The sequence below is a fragment of the Hippopotamus amphibius genome, chromosome 9 (genome assembly GCF_030028045.1).
Source record: "Hippopotamus amphibius kiboko isolate mHipAmp2 chromosome 9, mHipAmp2.hap2, whole genome shotgun sequence".
NCBI lineage: Eukaryota > Metazoa > Chordata > Mammalia > Artiodactyla > Hippopotamidae > Hippopotamus > Hippopotamus amphibius.
This window is the reverse complement of record NC_080194.1, coordinates 119,197,570-119,210,806: the sequence shown is the minus strand read 5'-3', so window position 1 is coordinate 119,210,806 and position 13,237 is coordinate 119,197,570. Positions and strand designations below refer to the sequence as shown.

Below are 13,237 nucleotides of genomic sequence, written 5' to 3'. Positions count from 1 at the left end.
GTACTACGATCTTGTGCTTCCTGTTCTAGGGCCAGGCTGGGGTGCTCTAAAAATGAGAAAATACATACAAACATGAGGTATGTAGAGAAGGCTTAACATACTGTTCCTGTTATCCCCTCCCCCAGGACTCTGCAAACACCTACTCAGAGGCAGAGCCAACCAGGGCCAAGGCCCTGGTCTCTGTAAGGGGCTCTCGAGGTTTCATCTGTGTGGCTCCACTCACATCTAAAATCAAAGGATCAACAGGAAAAGATCTCCTAAATTTTGAAGAGGGAAACTCCGCCAAGTTGCAATGCATGGAAATGATCTCTCGGCTGAATATTAAGCCAGCTTGCTGAGTGCAACCTCCTCATTACTCCTGTCTTGATTCAGATCTCTCCCCCTTCCCCTCAATTGCTATCTTAATGCTACTTAGATCGTACGTGTCAAGAACTCCACTTCCACCTTCCCTGGTTCGTCCACCCTCACAGTCTGACAGTGCGCACGATCAGTTTTTGGTCCTCAAGTATCAACAGCTTGTTATTCCTTCAGCATCTACTCAGCAACTACTGCATGAGTGACCGCGTGGATTACAGAGACTAGCAAGAGATTATTCATTGGCTGCAGCTCATTCATTAACAGTAACGATCAGCGAGGGGACCATGGTTTGCAGCAAGCAGCAACGGGAGGGGATGCCTAATCTTTTTAATTAATTTTTTGGTTGCATTGCTGCGCGCACGCTTTCTCTAGTTGTGGCGAGCTGGGGCTGTGAGGGGACTACTCTTTGTGGTGCATGGGTTGCTGTGGAGCACGGGCTCTAGGCAAGCGGAATTCCGTAGTCGTGGCATACAGGCTCAACAGCTGTGGCTCACGGGCTCTAGAGTGCAGGCTCAGTAGTTGTGGCGCACGGGCTTAGCTGCTCTGCAGCATGTGGGACCCTCCCAGACCAGGGATCAAACCTGTGTCCCCTGCACTGGCAGGTGCATTCTTAACCACAGTGCCTCCAGGAAAGTCCTGAAGTGCCTAATCTTGATGGAGAAAAAAACTACCCTGGGTAATGTGAACCCAGCGACTACTATCTTTGCAGGGAAGGCAGTGTTGGGCAGGCCTGTAGTGGGAGGACAGCGGAGCCAGAGCAGTAGCACAGAGCAGCTCAGACGTGCCCAGGGCATAGGAGCTGTGTGGCCCTTGGGAGCTACATTTGGAAATGAATGACTGGACGTGTTAAAATGTTTAGATTGACTCTTAAGGGCTGTTAGTGAGTCGAGGTCACTGAGCCTGGGGAATGTCACGGTCAAACTAATGGCCTGGACTAACGCACGGGCTGTTGAGAGAGAGTAAGGAAGACTTAGGGGTAACACAGTCACTTAGAGGCCAGAACTGCTTTATTTAAGGACTAGGCAAACACCAAACCACTTTTTAATTTTTTAAATCAAACACTTTATTTCCACATAACAAGCGCAAAAAACTCCCAAACACTTTAACAATACAATTAACGCAGTTATGAAGTCAATTTTATACTACTCAAAGCCCCAAAAGGTCAATCAGCTTAACGTCCCAAACATTTCCAGACGTGGTTTTTCAAAGCTACCTTTGGTTTTTGGAAAAACCAGTATGGAAGTCAATATACATTGAATGCATTGAACAACATTTGCTTATATTAAGGTGTCCAACAACATTAGCTTACACCTGGCAAGTCGGAGCATGATTTGAAGTCACACACTGAAGTACATACACAGGTTCTGCCCCAGAGCTCCTGCAGTGAGGAGCAAGGGCCATGAAGGGGGAAGAAAAAGGCCAGTCCAGGCTGTGGCATTTCTCATTTTGTAACAGAGGTATGAGAGTTTAACACTAGAACACTGTCAAGTCATTAAGCTTCATGTTCCAAATGGTCTCTTGCTGAGGCTTGAGATGGGCACAAATGGTGGGGAAGATGAAGTCACAGAAGAGTTTTGAGCAACCAGATCCCAAAGATGCTCAAAGAGGGTAGGAAGGAGCAAGCGACAGTTTCCCACTGTTCTCACATTATTTCAGGGTGAAATTGTGAATAAGTTCGGATAAAATGTTCAAATATTTGCTTAGATTTTTACTCGGTTGCTCTATGAGAACCCTCATACATAGCAACTTTGAAACTTTCATTATAAAAAAGAGCGTACAAATAAATTCACAAAAAAGAGACAATTAATGTTGAGCAGCCAAAAAGTCATGGTTTATTATATCTGAAGAAATTTCATAATTCAAACACAACCAAACTGTACATTTTACAATCACATTCTATTTGTAAACAGTTAAAAGCCACTGACTTCTTTTGCATCTTAGGACACAAACAGTTAGAATCAAGGCAATGAAATGATGGCAAATTCTGTACTGTTAAAATTTTTACCCTTGTTTAGTCTCTCTTCTTTGACTAAGCAAGCATTATAATACCATTTGTGGGCAAAGAAAGGGGAAAGGAGAGAAAGAAATTTTAAAAATGGTGTAACTCGTTAGTTCGCAACAACATTTAAAATTTTCTTTATACAACGAACAATTCTGTAAGCCCAATACCTTGGTTACAGTATGCATAGTTACTGATTTCGGCTTTAAGGTACAACAGTTAAACATTAACACAGTCACAAGAGAGCAGAAACATATAGAGCCACTTGATGGGATTACAAAAAATTATTACCTATTGATTATTAGCAAACCATCATCACTCACTAATAAAAAGACAGCATCTGAAAGCAGAATCTCAAACTCCAGCTTTAAGCGTTTTTTTGTTTTTTTGTTTTCTTTTTGGCAGAGAAAATTCTTTAACAGAGCAATGTGTAGTATCAGTGCTAAAAGTTGGGGTTTTTCTTTTTTCCTATAAGAAACTACAAGGAGGTTTTTTTTTTTGTTTTTTTTTTGTTTTGTTTTTTTTAAACCGGGGAACTGGTTTTCCTGAGAACCATGCTCTTTGATTTAGGACAGGACTAGAAAAACAAAAGAACATGGCCAAATGCTGCTCCTTTTTCCCAGAGATAGAAAGCATCTTTTAAATCATCCTCCATTTTTTTTTGTCTTTTAATTTTTTTTTAAATGATGGAAGAGTAAACATTTTTTTCTCAAAAAACAAACAAAAAAATCTGTAAACAAGAAGGTTCAACGTGGGAACCTTCAAAACAAAATGGAAAGCCTATTCAAAGTGCAGGGCCCGTCCTGGGTGGCAGGTGGGCTGCAAGTCACAGCTGTGGCCACAGTTTTTCAAACTGCAGAGCGAAATTCTTTAGTTTTACAACATGAAAAAACTGGTGCAATACTTTCATTTATAGTCCTAAGTCAGTATCATAACTTGATCTTTTAAACTCCACGATACCACAATAAGGTAGGCAAACATCAAGGCATAGTAGAGAGCGCACACCTTTTAAGAACATCCTTGAGTAAACATTTACACTGGAACAGCTGCCCCCCCATATTGCCGATTAGACGGAGAGAACATCATTCAGTGCAAAGTTAAAAGCTCATACATTATCAGCCCAAAAAAATGGTTTTGCTAAAAGAAAAAAAGAAGAGAAAAAGAATGAATGAGGTGGGGGGGGGGGGAGAGGGGAGGGGGGGGGAGAGGGGAGAAGGGGGGGGGGAGAGGGGAGAAGGGGGGGGGGGAAAGGAACCCAAAAGCTAAACATGATGAATATACACAAGTGAGCTCATTCTACGTGGTGTAGCATGTATGGCGCTATTTGGGAGTGTAAATAGATAGATACCTTTTCACATTATAATATTGGCCTGCATGATTCAAGTATTCAAACTGATATGTTTCAGGGAAAACAAAGTGGAAAATGTGCAGAGAAGAGCTGTTCCCACAGGTGGCCCTGGCTGCAGGCGGCGAGCCCAACTTAGTGCTCCTTTCTTTCACGTCTTGAGGTCGCAGTTCGTGAGTCTAGACTACACTGTTACATGGACTCTCCACCCCCACCCAGGTGGTCAACAGAAAGAAAAGCATTAATGGGGGATGGGCTGCTAATTCCCCGGGGGTCGCTGCTGCTTGGAGGACCCCACAGGCTTGTGGAATAATGTGGGGTCCCCCAGAGGGAAGTGCCATGAAGGTCTCCACAGTTAGTTCCCGACAGCCCAGCACCATTCCAGTGATTGAGATCGGTCCGGCTGGAGAATGAGTGGGAACAGTCGAGGGAGCCCAGCCGGCTCTGGCTGGACCCGAGAGACTGCCAGCTGGGAGAAGGGGTCAGAGACTGACTTTGTGCAAAGAAACGACTGATCTCCTCTTCACTGGCAAACTCAGCAAGAATAGTAGTGTTCCCCAGTACACACCTGGAGGAGAGAGACAAGCAGGCCTGATGAAGACATGGGCTAGCGGAGGGGTCGGAGGCAACGTCAGGGTGACACTCTGTCTCTGGTGGAAAAGCAACGGAGGGGGAAGGGGAGAGGGGGAGGGCAGCACACAAGGACCCAGCACGCCCTCCCGCCAGCCAGCGCATGCCCCAGAGGCCACACAGGGCGGGGCACAGCGCCCATGGCGCTCCGGGCCCAGACGTGCCACCCAGCGCCACTGTGGCATCAAGATCACGTCTTCTTGTCTCCTAACAGGCAACGTAAAGGGTTTCCTAGGGCCACTGCGATCTGGTGTGATGCACCCCCTCCCCAGCCCGGCCCGTGGAGCCCAAGACACAGCGAGGCTGCAGCTGCTACGCAGTGCTCACCGCGGGACCCCGCGTGCCGGCCCAGAGGCGGCACACACTGTCACCAGCTGTGCTTTCAAACACACAAGGAGCCCTAAAGAGAGAATTCCAAGCTTGCAATCCCAAGGGCATTTTCCAGGTGCCATGCGCAGAATGGCCAACTTACATGTGCAGAGACTTTTGTGCCTTCACTACCTCTTCTTTTGAACTGTAACGGACCAAAGCATTTCCATGTGGGAGGTTCAGGTGGAATGTTATCAGTGGGCCATGCTGCATGCACAGAGTACGCAGAGTTGAGCCATCAATCTAGGAAACAGAGCGTGGGAACTGCCAATTAGATGCACAGCCACAAGGACCGTCTAGGCAGCCTGTCCCAGGCTGGGACTTTGGTCCTTTCTCTCTTGCCCAAGGTTCTTCACTCCTGGTGCCACGCTTCACTGGGACTCACTGCTGAGATGGGGTACAGTGCCCCCCTCCCCACCTCCACTGGTCCCAGAGCCATACCTCTGTGGCCTCTAGACTCCTGGACATTCCCCAGATCCCCAATTCCTTAGTTAGCCATTGCCCTGCTGTGGCGCCATGTCTTCTCTCTTCCCTGCCCTGAGGACAGGACTCATCAAGGCACTGCTCCCTGGGGAGGAGGGGGGTGGGCTCTTAACACCCAGCCTCCAGAGGAGGGGGCGGTCCAGGGACTAAGAAAATGTTCTAAAAGGGCAAACAAGGTGTGTCAAAGTGCAGTACAAGGCCTGCCTGCATCACATTCATCTGAATGCCCTCCCAGAAATGCAGATCCCTGACCCGAGCCCAGACTGCTAAATGAGAGTCTTAGGGGTGAGATCTAGGACTCTGCACTTCTGGTTGGCTCCTGTGCATTTTATAGTGTGGAAACCAGTGGATCAGACCACCAGCCTGCCTGAGGCATCTAAAGACCATCCTCTCCTATTTCCTCTGCCCGGCCTTGACATCGACTCAGTACCACTTAGAAGGCCTGGGTAGTCCTCATCGCATCCTTAAACCAGAATGGAAACCTTTGCTTCCATGCTACCTGGCGTAGTCACATAAGCCAGAATCCCTGATATTCTTACCTGAGGTGTAAGGTTTTTTAGAACAAGCCAATTTGTTATTCTCCCTGAGCTGCTCTCACCCCAGCTGGAACCTAAACCAGGAAGAGAAAGGACAAGTCAGTTTTCCAAGACTGTGGCCTGAACGACTGTTCAGGACAAACATACCCAGTCAAACTGCAGACATATGGGAAGATCACCTGGGCTCATGCTGTCCTTCTCCTCCTCCTTACTTACCTGCGCTTCTACATGGGGTATGTTCTCTGTAGGCCCAGGATGCCAGCTCACTCCAGCTCCGACCAGGCATTAATTCCTGGGGCATGTGGCTCTGGGGGGAGTGGGCTCAGAGGGCTGCCAGCTCATCACATGGTGAGCTAGTGAACCAAAGGCCAGACGCCTCTGGAATCTTCCTATTTATAAAGCTACAACCATCTCAGAATGTCAGCCTGTGGGAAACAGCCTGAGCTCACGCTGATCTCAGGTATAAACTGATGACTCTGCACACATGTCCCACAGGGTGTGAAGTTCAAGGGGATTCATGAGCTTGCAATCGTCCAGACGTCCCTCGTCTCAGGCTGGACTACCAGAGGGGCTCCACACCTGGCTCTCCTGCCCAGCCCCACGGCCTCGTCCCTCTCCCAGCCAGCAGAGCTCTAAGACATGACCAAGTCACTTTGCCTACAACTCTTTACAAGTGCCTCAGAAACACTTTAGGTGTGGCTTAGGAAGATGGCTGCATGACACAGCGTGTGCCCACTCCGCTCTCCCTGAACACTCCCCCTTGCCGAGCTCCAGAGGCTCCAACAGGAACCCTCGTGCTCACCCAGGTCTCCACGCCTCGGTGCGTGCGGCCCTCTCTGCTGCCCTGGCTGACTCTTACAGGCTTCCTGAGCCCGCTCAACCCCACCAACCCTCCCGAGGGCGAGGGCTCCTAAGCCACTTTTATTGTCTCCCCACACTGTGTACCACACCAGGCACTCAGCTGGCACCTGGAAGGTGTCTGTGGCCTGAAAGAACCACTTACACATGACACCAACTGTACTAACCTGCATTTAGTAGCTTGGAACAGACTGAAGTGTTTTTTTCACATAATTAAAACTTTCCCCCAAAGGAAACACTGCAAGTTTTATTTCAGCCAATCACCTGTCTAAAGATCAGGAATTATTAATAAGGCTTTACTACAATTTTCAGCCTGGAGATGAGAAACTCTGGTACACCTGAGGGGCAGCGTAGAATGGATGAACTGGTAGATGAGCTCTGAGCTGTATTTGTGGCTGTGAGTTGTGTATATTGGGCGAGGCGGGCGGGGACATGATGCCAGTACAAATCCAGTGCTAGTCACTCACAGCAGGGGCAGAGAGGTAAGGGAGCCATGTGTCCCAGTTTTCCTGGGACAGCCTGGTTGAGGCTGTATGGTTAACTAACAGCACCCCCTTTCACTCTCAAACATCCCTGTTCAATCAATAAATTTTATGATGATCCTAAGTGCTGGCCAAACTTTCACCCAAACAGACCCCATTCTTCAAGGCCCAGATGGGCTGCTCCCACCTTCCTCAGGCTTGTCAGATGACACTTCTGCTCTGTGTGACATGGTATTATCACAAGCCTGCCATGAGCAGGAAGTTACTGCACCTGATAAGATGAGCTCTTGAGGAACTTCTGAAAGAAAGAAGATCCCCATTCCATTAACTTTATTACTGACTGATGTGTGTCTCTGGCGAAATATAAGTACTAAACTGGGCAAAATTTAAAGCAAAATTTAAGAGTCTCAAAAGCATGGCAATTGCAGAAGATAGTGAAGAACTAGGAATCTTATGTTTCGTTAAGTCCTAATCCTACTTTATAGAGGATAATGCAATAGTCTGCTATTTACGTCTCTGTTAAACCAGACTGTTGGTACTGGTTAGTGTTTATTGGGTCACCAGTTAGCGAAACCACCTTATACATGTCGTCTTACCTGGGGTATACCTGGCGTCAGAATTTCCCCATCCTCCACCTACACGAAGGGGAGAATTATCCCACGTAGACAAGGGTGGCTTCTGACCAGTCAGTCCCGGAGGTGGGCGGGACGGAGCAGTGATGTTTTTAGGTGGCAAAGGGACCTTCCACAGCTCATGAGCCAGAGAGGTGTTTGTAACTGAACCAGGAGACCACGTCAATTTGGAATCACTATTTCTGGCTACTCAAAGGAAAGCAACAAAGTGGGGTAAGAGGGGAGATAAATGCTTTCAGAAAAGAGAAAATCTAAATAATGACAACACCCATTTCCCCACTAAAAGCAAATCAAACAAACAAACAAAAAAAAAACCTTTAAAAATCCCCCAAACTGAACTGCCAAAGAAGAAAAACAAAAAGCCAAAAGGAAACTGCTCCCTTGCCTCAAAACAGACTGTTTGTCTCTTATTAATAGTTTTAAGGGGACTTCCCTGGTGGTGCAGTGGTTCAGAATCCGCCTGCCAAGGCAGGGGACACGGGTTTGAGCCCTGGTCCGGGAAGATCCCACATGCCGAGGAGCAACTAAGCCCGTGCGCCACAACTACTGAGCCTGCGCTCTAGAGCCCATGAGCCACGACTACTGAAGCCTACACACCTAAAGCCCATGCTCCGCAACGAGAAGCCACCGCAATGAGAAGCCTTTCCACTGCAACAAAGAGAAGTCCCTGCTCACCGCAACTAGAGAAAGCCCACACACAGCAACAAAAGCCCCAACAAAGCCAAAATTAATTAATTAATTAAAAAAAAAAGGTTTAAGATCTGTGAGACCCTTAGTCCAGCATATACAACTACAATGAACTTTGAACTCTGTGGGAACTCCATACCTTAACAACCACAATGAGTCGCTCAAGACCCAACACTTAGGCCATTAGATTTTAGCATTTTGTTGTTTATTCATTAAAAAAAAGGACTACAAAAGTAGCCCCAGTTCAGGGAGTCCTCACGGCAGAGATTTGCTGCGGGCTGTGCTGTGCTGAGCACTGGGCTGCTGGGTGATGCTATCTCTAATCCTCACACACATTCTGTTGAGGTTCAGAGAAGTTAAGCAATTTGCCTATGGGTCCAGTGCACAGCCAGGAACACAGAAAACTAAATCAAAATAATGCTAAAAAAACAAGGAAGCAGAAGGGGATAGAAAATTTTATAACTTCCGTCACCATCAACTACGTTTTCTACCTGATCATAAGGAGCATGTCTTTAAGTCAGCACGAAGCATGATGGGAAGACTGGTCACAACACAGTTTATCACTGGTCTGTGACAGTACAAATAAAGTCAGAGTGTGCGTTTGTAAGCTCTGACAACAACCTGACATCGCTGTAACTCCCAAGTGTGTAACAATTTTTCTAGCAGTTCCAAGTTCAGGTTTACTGTATTTTACAAAAGTTGTCAGTCTGCAAAGGATTAGGCATTCAAAAAAATAAGTTCCTTCACTACAGATAGTTGAGAACTACTGCTTCGAACTAACTTACATTTAACCTGAGACAGCTCTCAGATGAGAGCGGCTATTCAGTGAAAGCTGATTATTATAGCAAATGACTACTGGATATAGTAAATTTTAAAAGGGGGCAAATGGTATTAACAAAATATCTCCTCAGGCTCAGAACTATACTCTCCTAGCTCCTTGCAAAGAAGACTGTGAATCAAAAGAAGAGGTAAACACAAGAGCCCCCCACCCAGGTTCTGCTGACACCCCTTCCTCTGCCAGAGCCTTGGCACGCCCAGGACAAGGCTCACCTGAAGTGCTTTGTGCTGTACTGCTGAGGGGAACGTTGTAGTTGGAGGCACGAATGGATGACCAGGCACTAGTTGAAGGCAGCGTGGTGTTCAAGGATGAGGATGACCCTACATGGGGGAAGAGCCCAATCAGTCATCCCCAGAGCAAGGGACACGGCCACTACAGAAGAAGCAAAAGCACCCAGTGAACCTGCAACTTAACAGCATGCCGCAGAAAGGAAACAGGCATGTTCAGGGCCACAGGCACAGTGCCCACGACCACAGCTTCCACCCTGCCTTCGGAACAGCATGTGGAGAGCTTGCTCACGGTTTCCACCAGGATGCTTAGAAGAGGTGCCCTCCCACTCCTGTCTTCTCATAACCGTTGGCACCACACGCCACCCACGGGATCCAGCAAGAGACAACCAGGCTCCACCCGGGCTCCCCGCCCGTCTCTGAGCTCCAGTGACTTCCTACTGGGCAGCTCACCAAGGCGCCTGGCACTGGCACTACCAGTGAGCCAGGCCTTCATCCTCCCCATTGTGCCCCACATCCAGTCTCCAAAACCTAGCCTTTTCTCCTGTTTAAAGAAACTCCCCTTGACCATGACCCTCGTTTAGCTCCAGACCCGACCACTGTGTGGATCCCTGCGACTGCTCCTGCTGCCACGTTCCTCTGTGACTCTAGGCTGTGAAGTTTTACGGTGGGCTCTGCCCCACGCTCTCCTGTGAGAGGAGTGGCTGTAACTGTTCCCACACACAGCTGTCTGCTAAATTCAGCCATGTCAGAATGAGGATTCTCACCTCACCACTGTGATCCAGCAAACACCTGTTAACAAACTAATGTATTTAACAAAGTGTTGGCTGTTTTACATTTTCTTCACTACAAAGTGTGTAAAGGGATAGCTGTGAAGCTGTATGTCACAGAAAGGGAAGCTGCCCTCACTGACTGACTGACCGTTCTCCTACTGCATGCGCGGACACCTGTATGGGCTCGTGGTGGGCAGGGCAAGGGCAGGAGCAGGGCTTCACTTGGTGACCCATCACTAAGTGCATCTGGGCTGCAGGGGGCCTGGAACTGTTCTTACTGTCACTCTCCGAGAGACAGCGAAAGCCAATTTCTTCTCTAGCTGAAAGTTCTTTACTATCCAGAGTATATAAGCAAATAATAAAACATCTTTGATAAGAAACACCCATTTCTTAAAAACCACAATATGGAAACTTGTTATAAAATAGGTAACAATCTTCAGTTGTTAATACAGTTACTGGAAAGCAAATGTTTGTTGGTCCCTTGTGTTAACTTACTAAGTTAACATACGTGTTTACTGTATCAAGTGATAATAAATCCTTATCATTTTTAAAGTGGTTAAAGAGTCACATGGGAATTCTGTTATGAGAATTCTGTTACCCCTGTCACGAGCCCCTTGGATGTCAGGCACTGTGTTGTGCTGGAGTAACTCTCGCTGCTCAGTTTCATATCTACTTAGAGCCATGCTTACACTGTTCTGCATCATTCAGAAAGCCTGAGTTTTGTCCGCCTACATACCACTGTTCCTGTCCCTGAGGTGGTCAACTTCCCGCACAGTATTAATTGAAAGATTGTTTATGACACTGCCAGGAGTGACGTAAGGGTCAGTTTCAGGGTCAATGTTTGGGTAACCTTTCCATGGTTCACCAGGGCGAAATTCTGGAAACAAAAATTTAAAATTAGTTCAGGCTTGTCATCTAAAAATCCATTAGTAACTATCCAGAAGTTTTATTCCTAAAGTCTACGCGATTCTCAAATATCTTCCATTATTCTCAAATTATTTTCCAACACCCTAACAGGCTGACTCAATATGACAATTAATATAAACTGTTATTTATGAATAACCTGCAAATTTTTTATGAAGTAATTTTTCTGGGTTTATATATTTTTAAAAGTAACATTTTAAAGTGCTTTATTATAAATCACAAAGTCACAGCAACTCAGACAGGACAAAGCAGGTCATAGGTGCATTCCTGGTAATTCCTCAGTAAATGGAAATGCTGTCATGTTAGTCCCCGGACACAGCTGGAGAAGAACAATGAACGAAGGTTTACGGCATTCTTTGTGCTGGCCTGATCCCTTTGTGGGACAAATCCCACCTTCACAGACTGGAGCATAAAGGCACTGGTAAGGGGCCAGGTCACTCATCAGCCCAAGACCTGATGCTCAGCTTCTCATCTGCCATTTCTGCGTTCCTCCTCACCCTTTGCGTTGTTCCATCCAATCACACGGAATCGGGGCCAAACCATTAGTACGTCTAGAGGTATCGAGATCCTAATGGAAACAAACTCTCATAAAAGAAGAGGTCAGCATTTTACCTGGTGGCCAATTAACACTGCTAGAGCCGTTCGGCGATTTGGCACGTGGCCAGCCATCTCCTATTGAACCTGGAGGGCTGGCTGGTGAAGTACTGCTGTTCATAAAGTCATAGGGAACAAATGGAGACTCTTCCAGCCTGAAACCACTTGAAATAGCACCTAAAAGAGAAAATGGTAGGGAAATGTTATCACATTTATTTCTTGTAGTTTGTCAAATAAAGAAAGAAAACTTTTTATTAGATCTGTGGGTTCCAAACTGTGTTCCATAGATTATGTGAAGATGTGAGGAAGAAAGCAAGCCCTGTGCTTTCTTCCAGACTTCAATCACTTCTACTCTCTGACATGAATGAGGTCCTTGCCTGCAATGACAGTATATTCTCACAAAAAGCCAAGTACACGGACAGAAAGCGGAAGGAGAGGATGTGTGTCAAGAAGTGGGCAGGGCCAGCATGGAAAGAGTCCGCGGGAAAAGATTCTAGCCAGTGGGTGCGGTCTGCACAAAGACTTGAGGAGAAAAACTGTTTGGCGCATGTGACGAACTGAAAGATCATTTTGCCCGAAAATGCCCGTGAACATCATGAAGGAGTGGGGCCCTGATCTCGAACGGCAGGCACGACCAAGTACTTCTTGTTTTAAATGCTTGGAATTCAAAGATCCTGAGGTGGGGTGTGCACACTCTAGCTGCCCCAGGCCCTACCACTCCAGACTGGACTGTTGCCTGAAGGCATCAGATTCACAACACCCTCAGACAGGCCTTTGTAGGACTCAGCAAGGAGTTCTTTATGTTGTAGGGTTTTAGGAAGGGGAGTAATACAATCCTATTTGTTTTGAGGTCGCGTTTGCTGCAGTGTGGAAGATGGAAGGAAGGCTAGCATAGAAGCAGGGAGACCATTAAGAGGCACAACAGATGCATAAACTATTTACTCTGGAAGCGGAATGGGCACAGTTCACCGATGGACTGGATGTGGCAGAAATCAAGAATATCTCTTAGGTCCAAACACCCATCAGCTGATGAAAGCATAAACAAAATGTGGTATATATTAACCAATTCAACTCTAAAAAGGAATGAAATATGTATGCATGCTACAACATGGATGAATCTTGAAAACAGTATCCTAGGCCAAAAATGCCTGTCATAAAAGACCAGATATTACATGCTTCCACTTACATGAAATGTCTAGTACAGACAAATTTATAGAAAACAAAAATATTAGTTTTTACCTATGGCTAGGAGAGATGGGAAAACGGAAGTGGGAGGAATGACACCTAAGAGGTTCTTCTAGGATAAGGACAATGTTCAAAAGTTGATTGTGTGATGGATACACAACTCTGAGAATGTACCGAAAGCCACAGAATTGTACACTTTAAAAGGTGAAATTGTGTTATATGTAAATTACCTCAAACTTTTTGAAAAAGAGAATGCCTCTTATATTTCTAGCTTCAATAACTGCATGGAAGGAGGTACAATTTCTGGAATGGGGAGGA

The 13,237-nt window shown here is 46.4% G+C and overlaps 1 protein-coding gene across 7 annotated transcripts in view; it reads right to left on the bottom strand.

Moving 5' to 3' along the window:
- Positions 1-1,401: 1,401 nt before the first annotated feature.
- The window catches only part of TNRC6A (trinucleotide repeat containing adaptor 6A), a 95,852-nt gene continuing 84,016 nt past the window's right edge, over positions 1,402-13,237 (bottom strand). For 6 of the 7 annotated variants that reach the window (XM_057747745.1, XM_057747746.1, XM_057747749.1 and 3 more), the window contains 7 exons: positions 11,753-11,911; positions 10,953-11,093; positions 9,429-9,536; positions 7,656-7,877; positions 5,723-5,793; positions 4,804-4,943; positions 1,402-4,269 (listed from right to left, as the gene is read on the bottom strand). In XM_057747745.1, coding sequence (XP_057603728.1) covers positions 3,894-4,269; positions 4,804-4,943; positions 5,723-5,793; positions 7,656-7,877; positions 9,429-9,536; positions 10,953-11,093; positions 11,753-11,911 — 1,217 coding nt within the window. In that variant the 3' untranslated portion in view covers positions 1,402-3,893. The remainder of the gene's footprint in view (positions 4,270-4,803; positions 4,944-5,722; positions 5,794-7,655; positions 7,878-9,428; positions 9,537-10,952; positions 11,094-11,752; positions 11,912-13,237) is intronic. The other variant, XM_057747748.1, reaches the window with a different exon arrangement.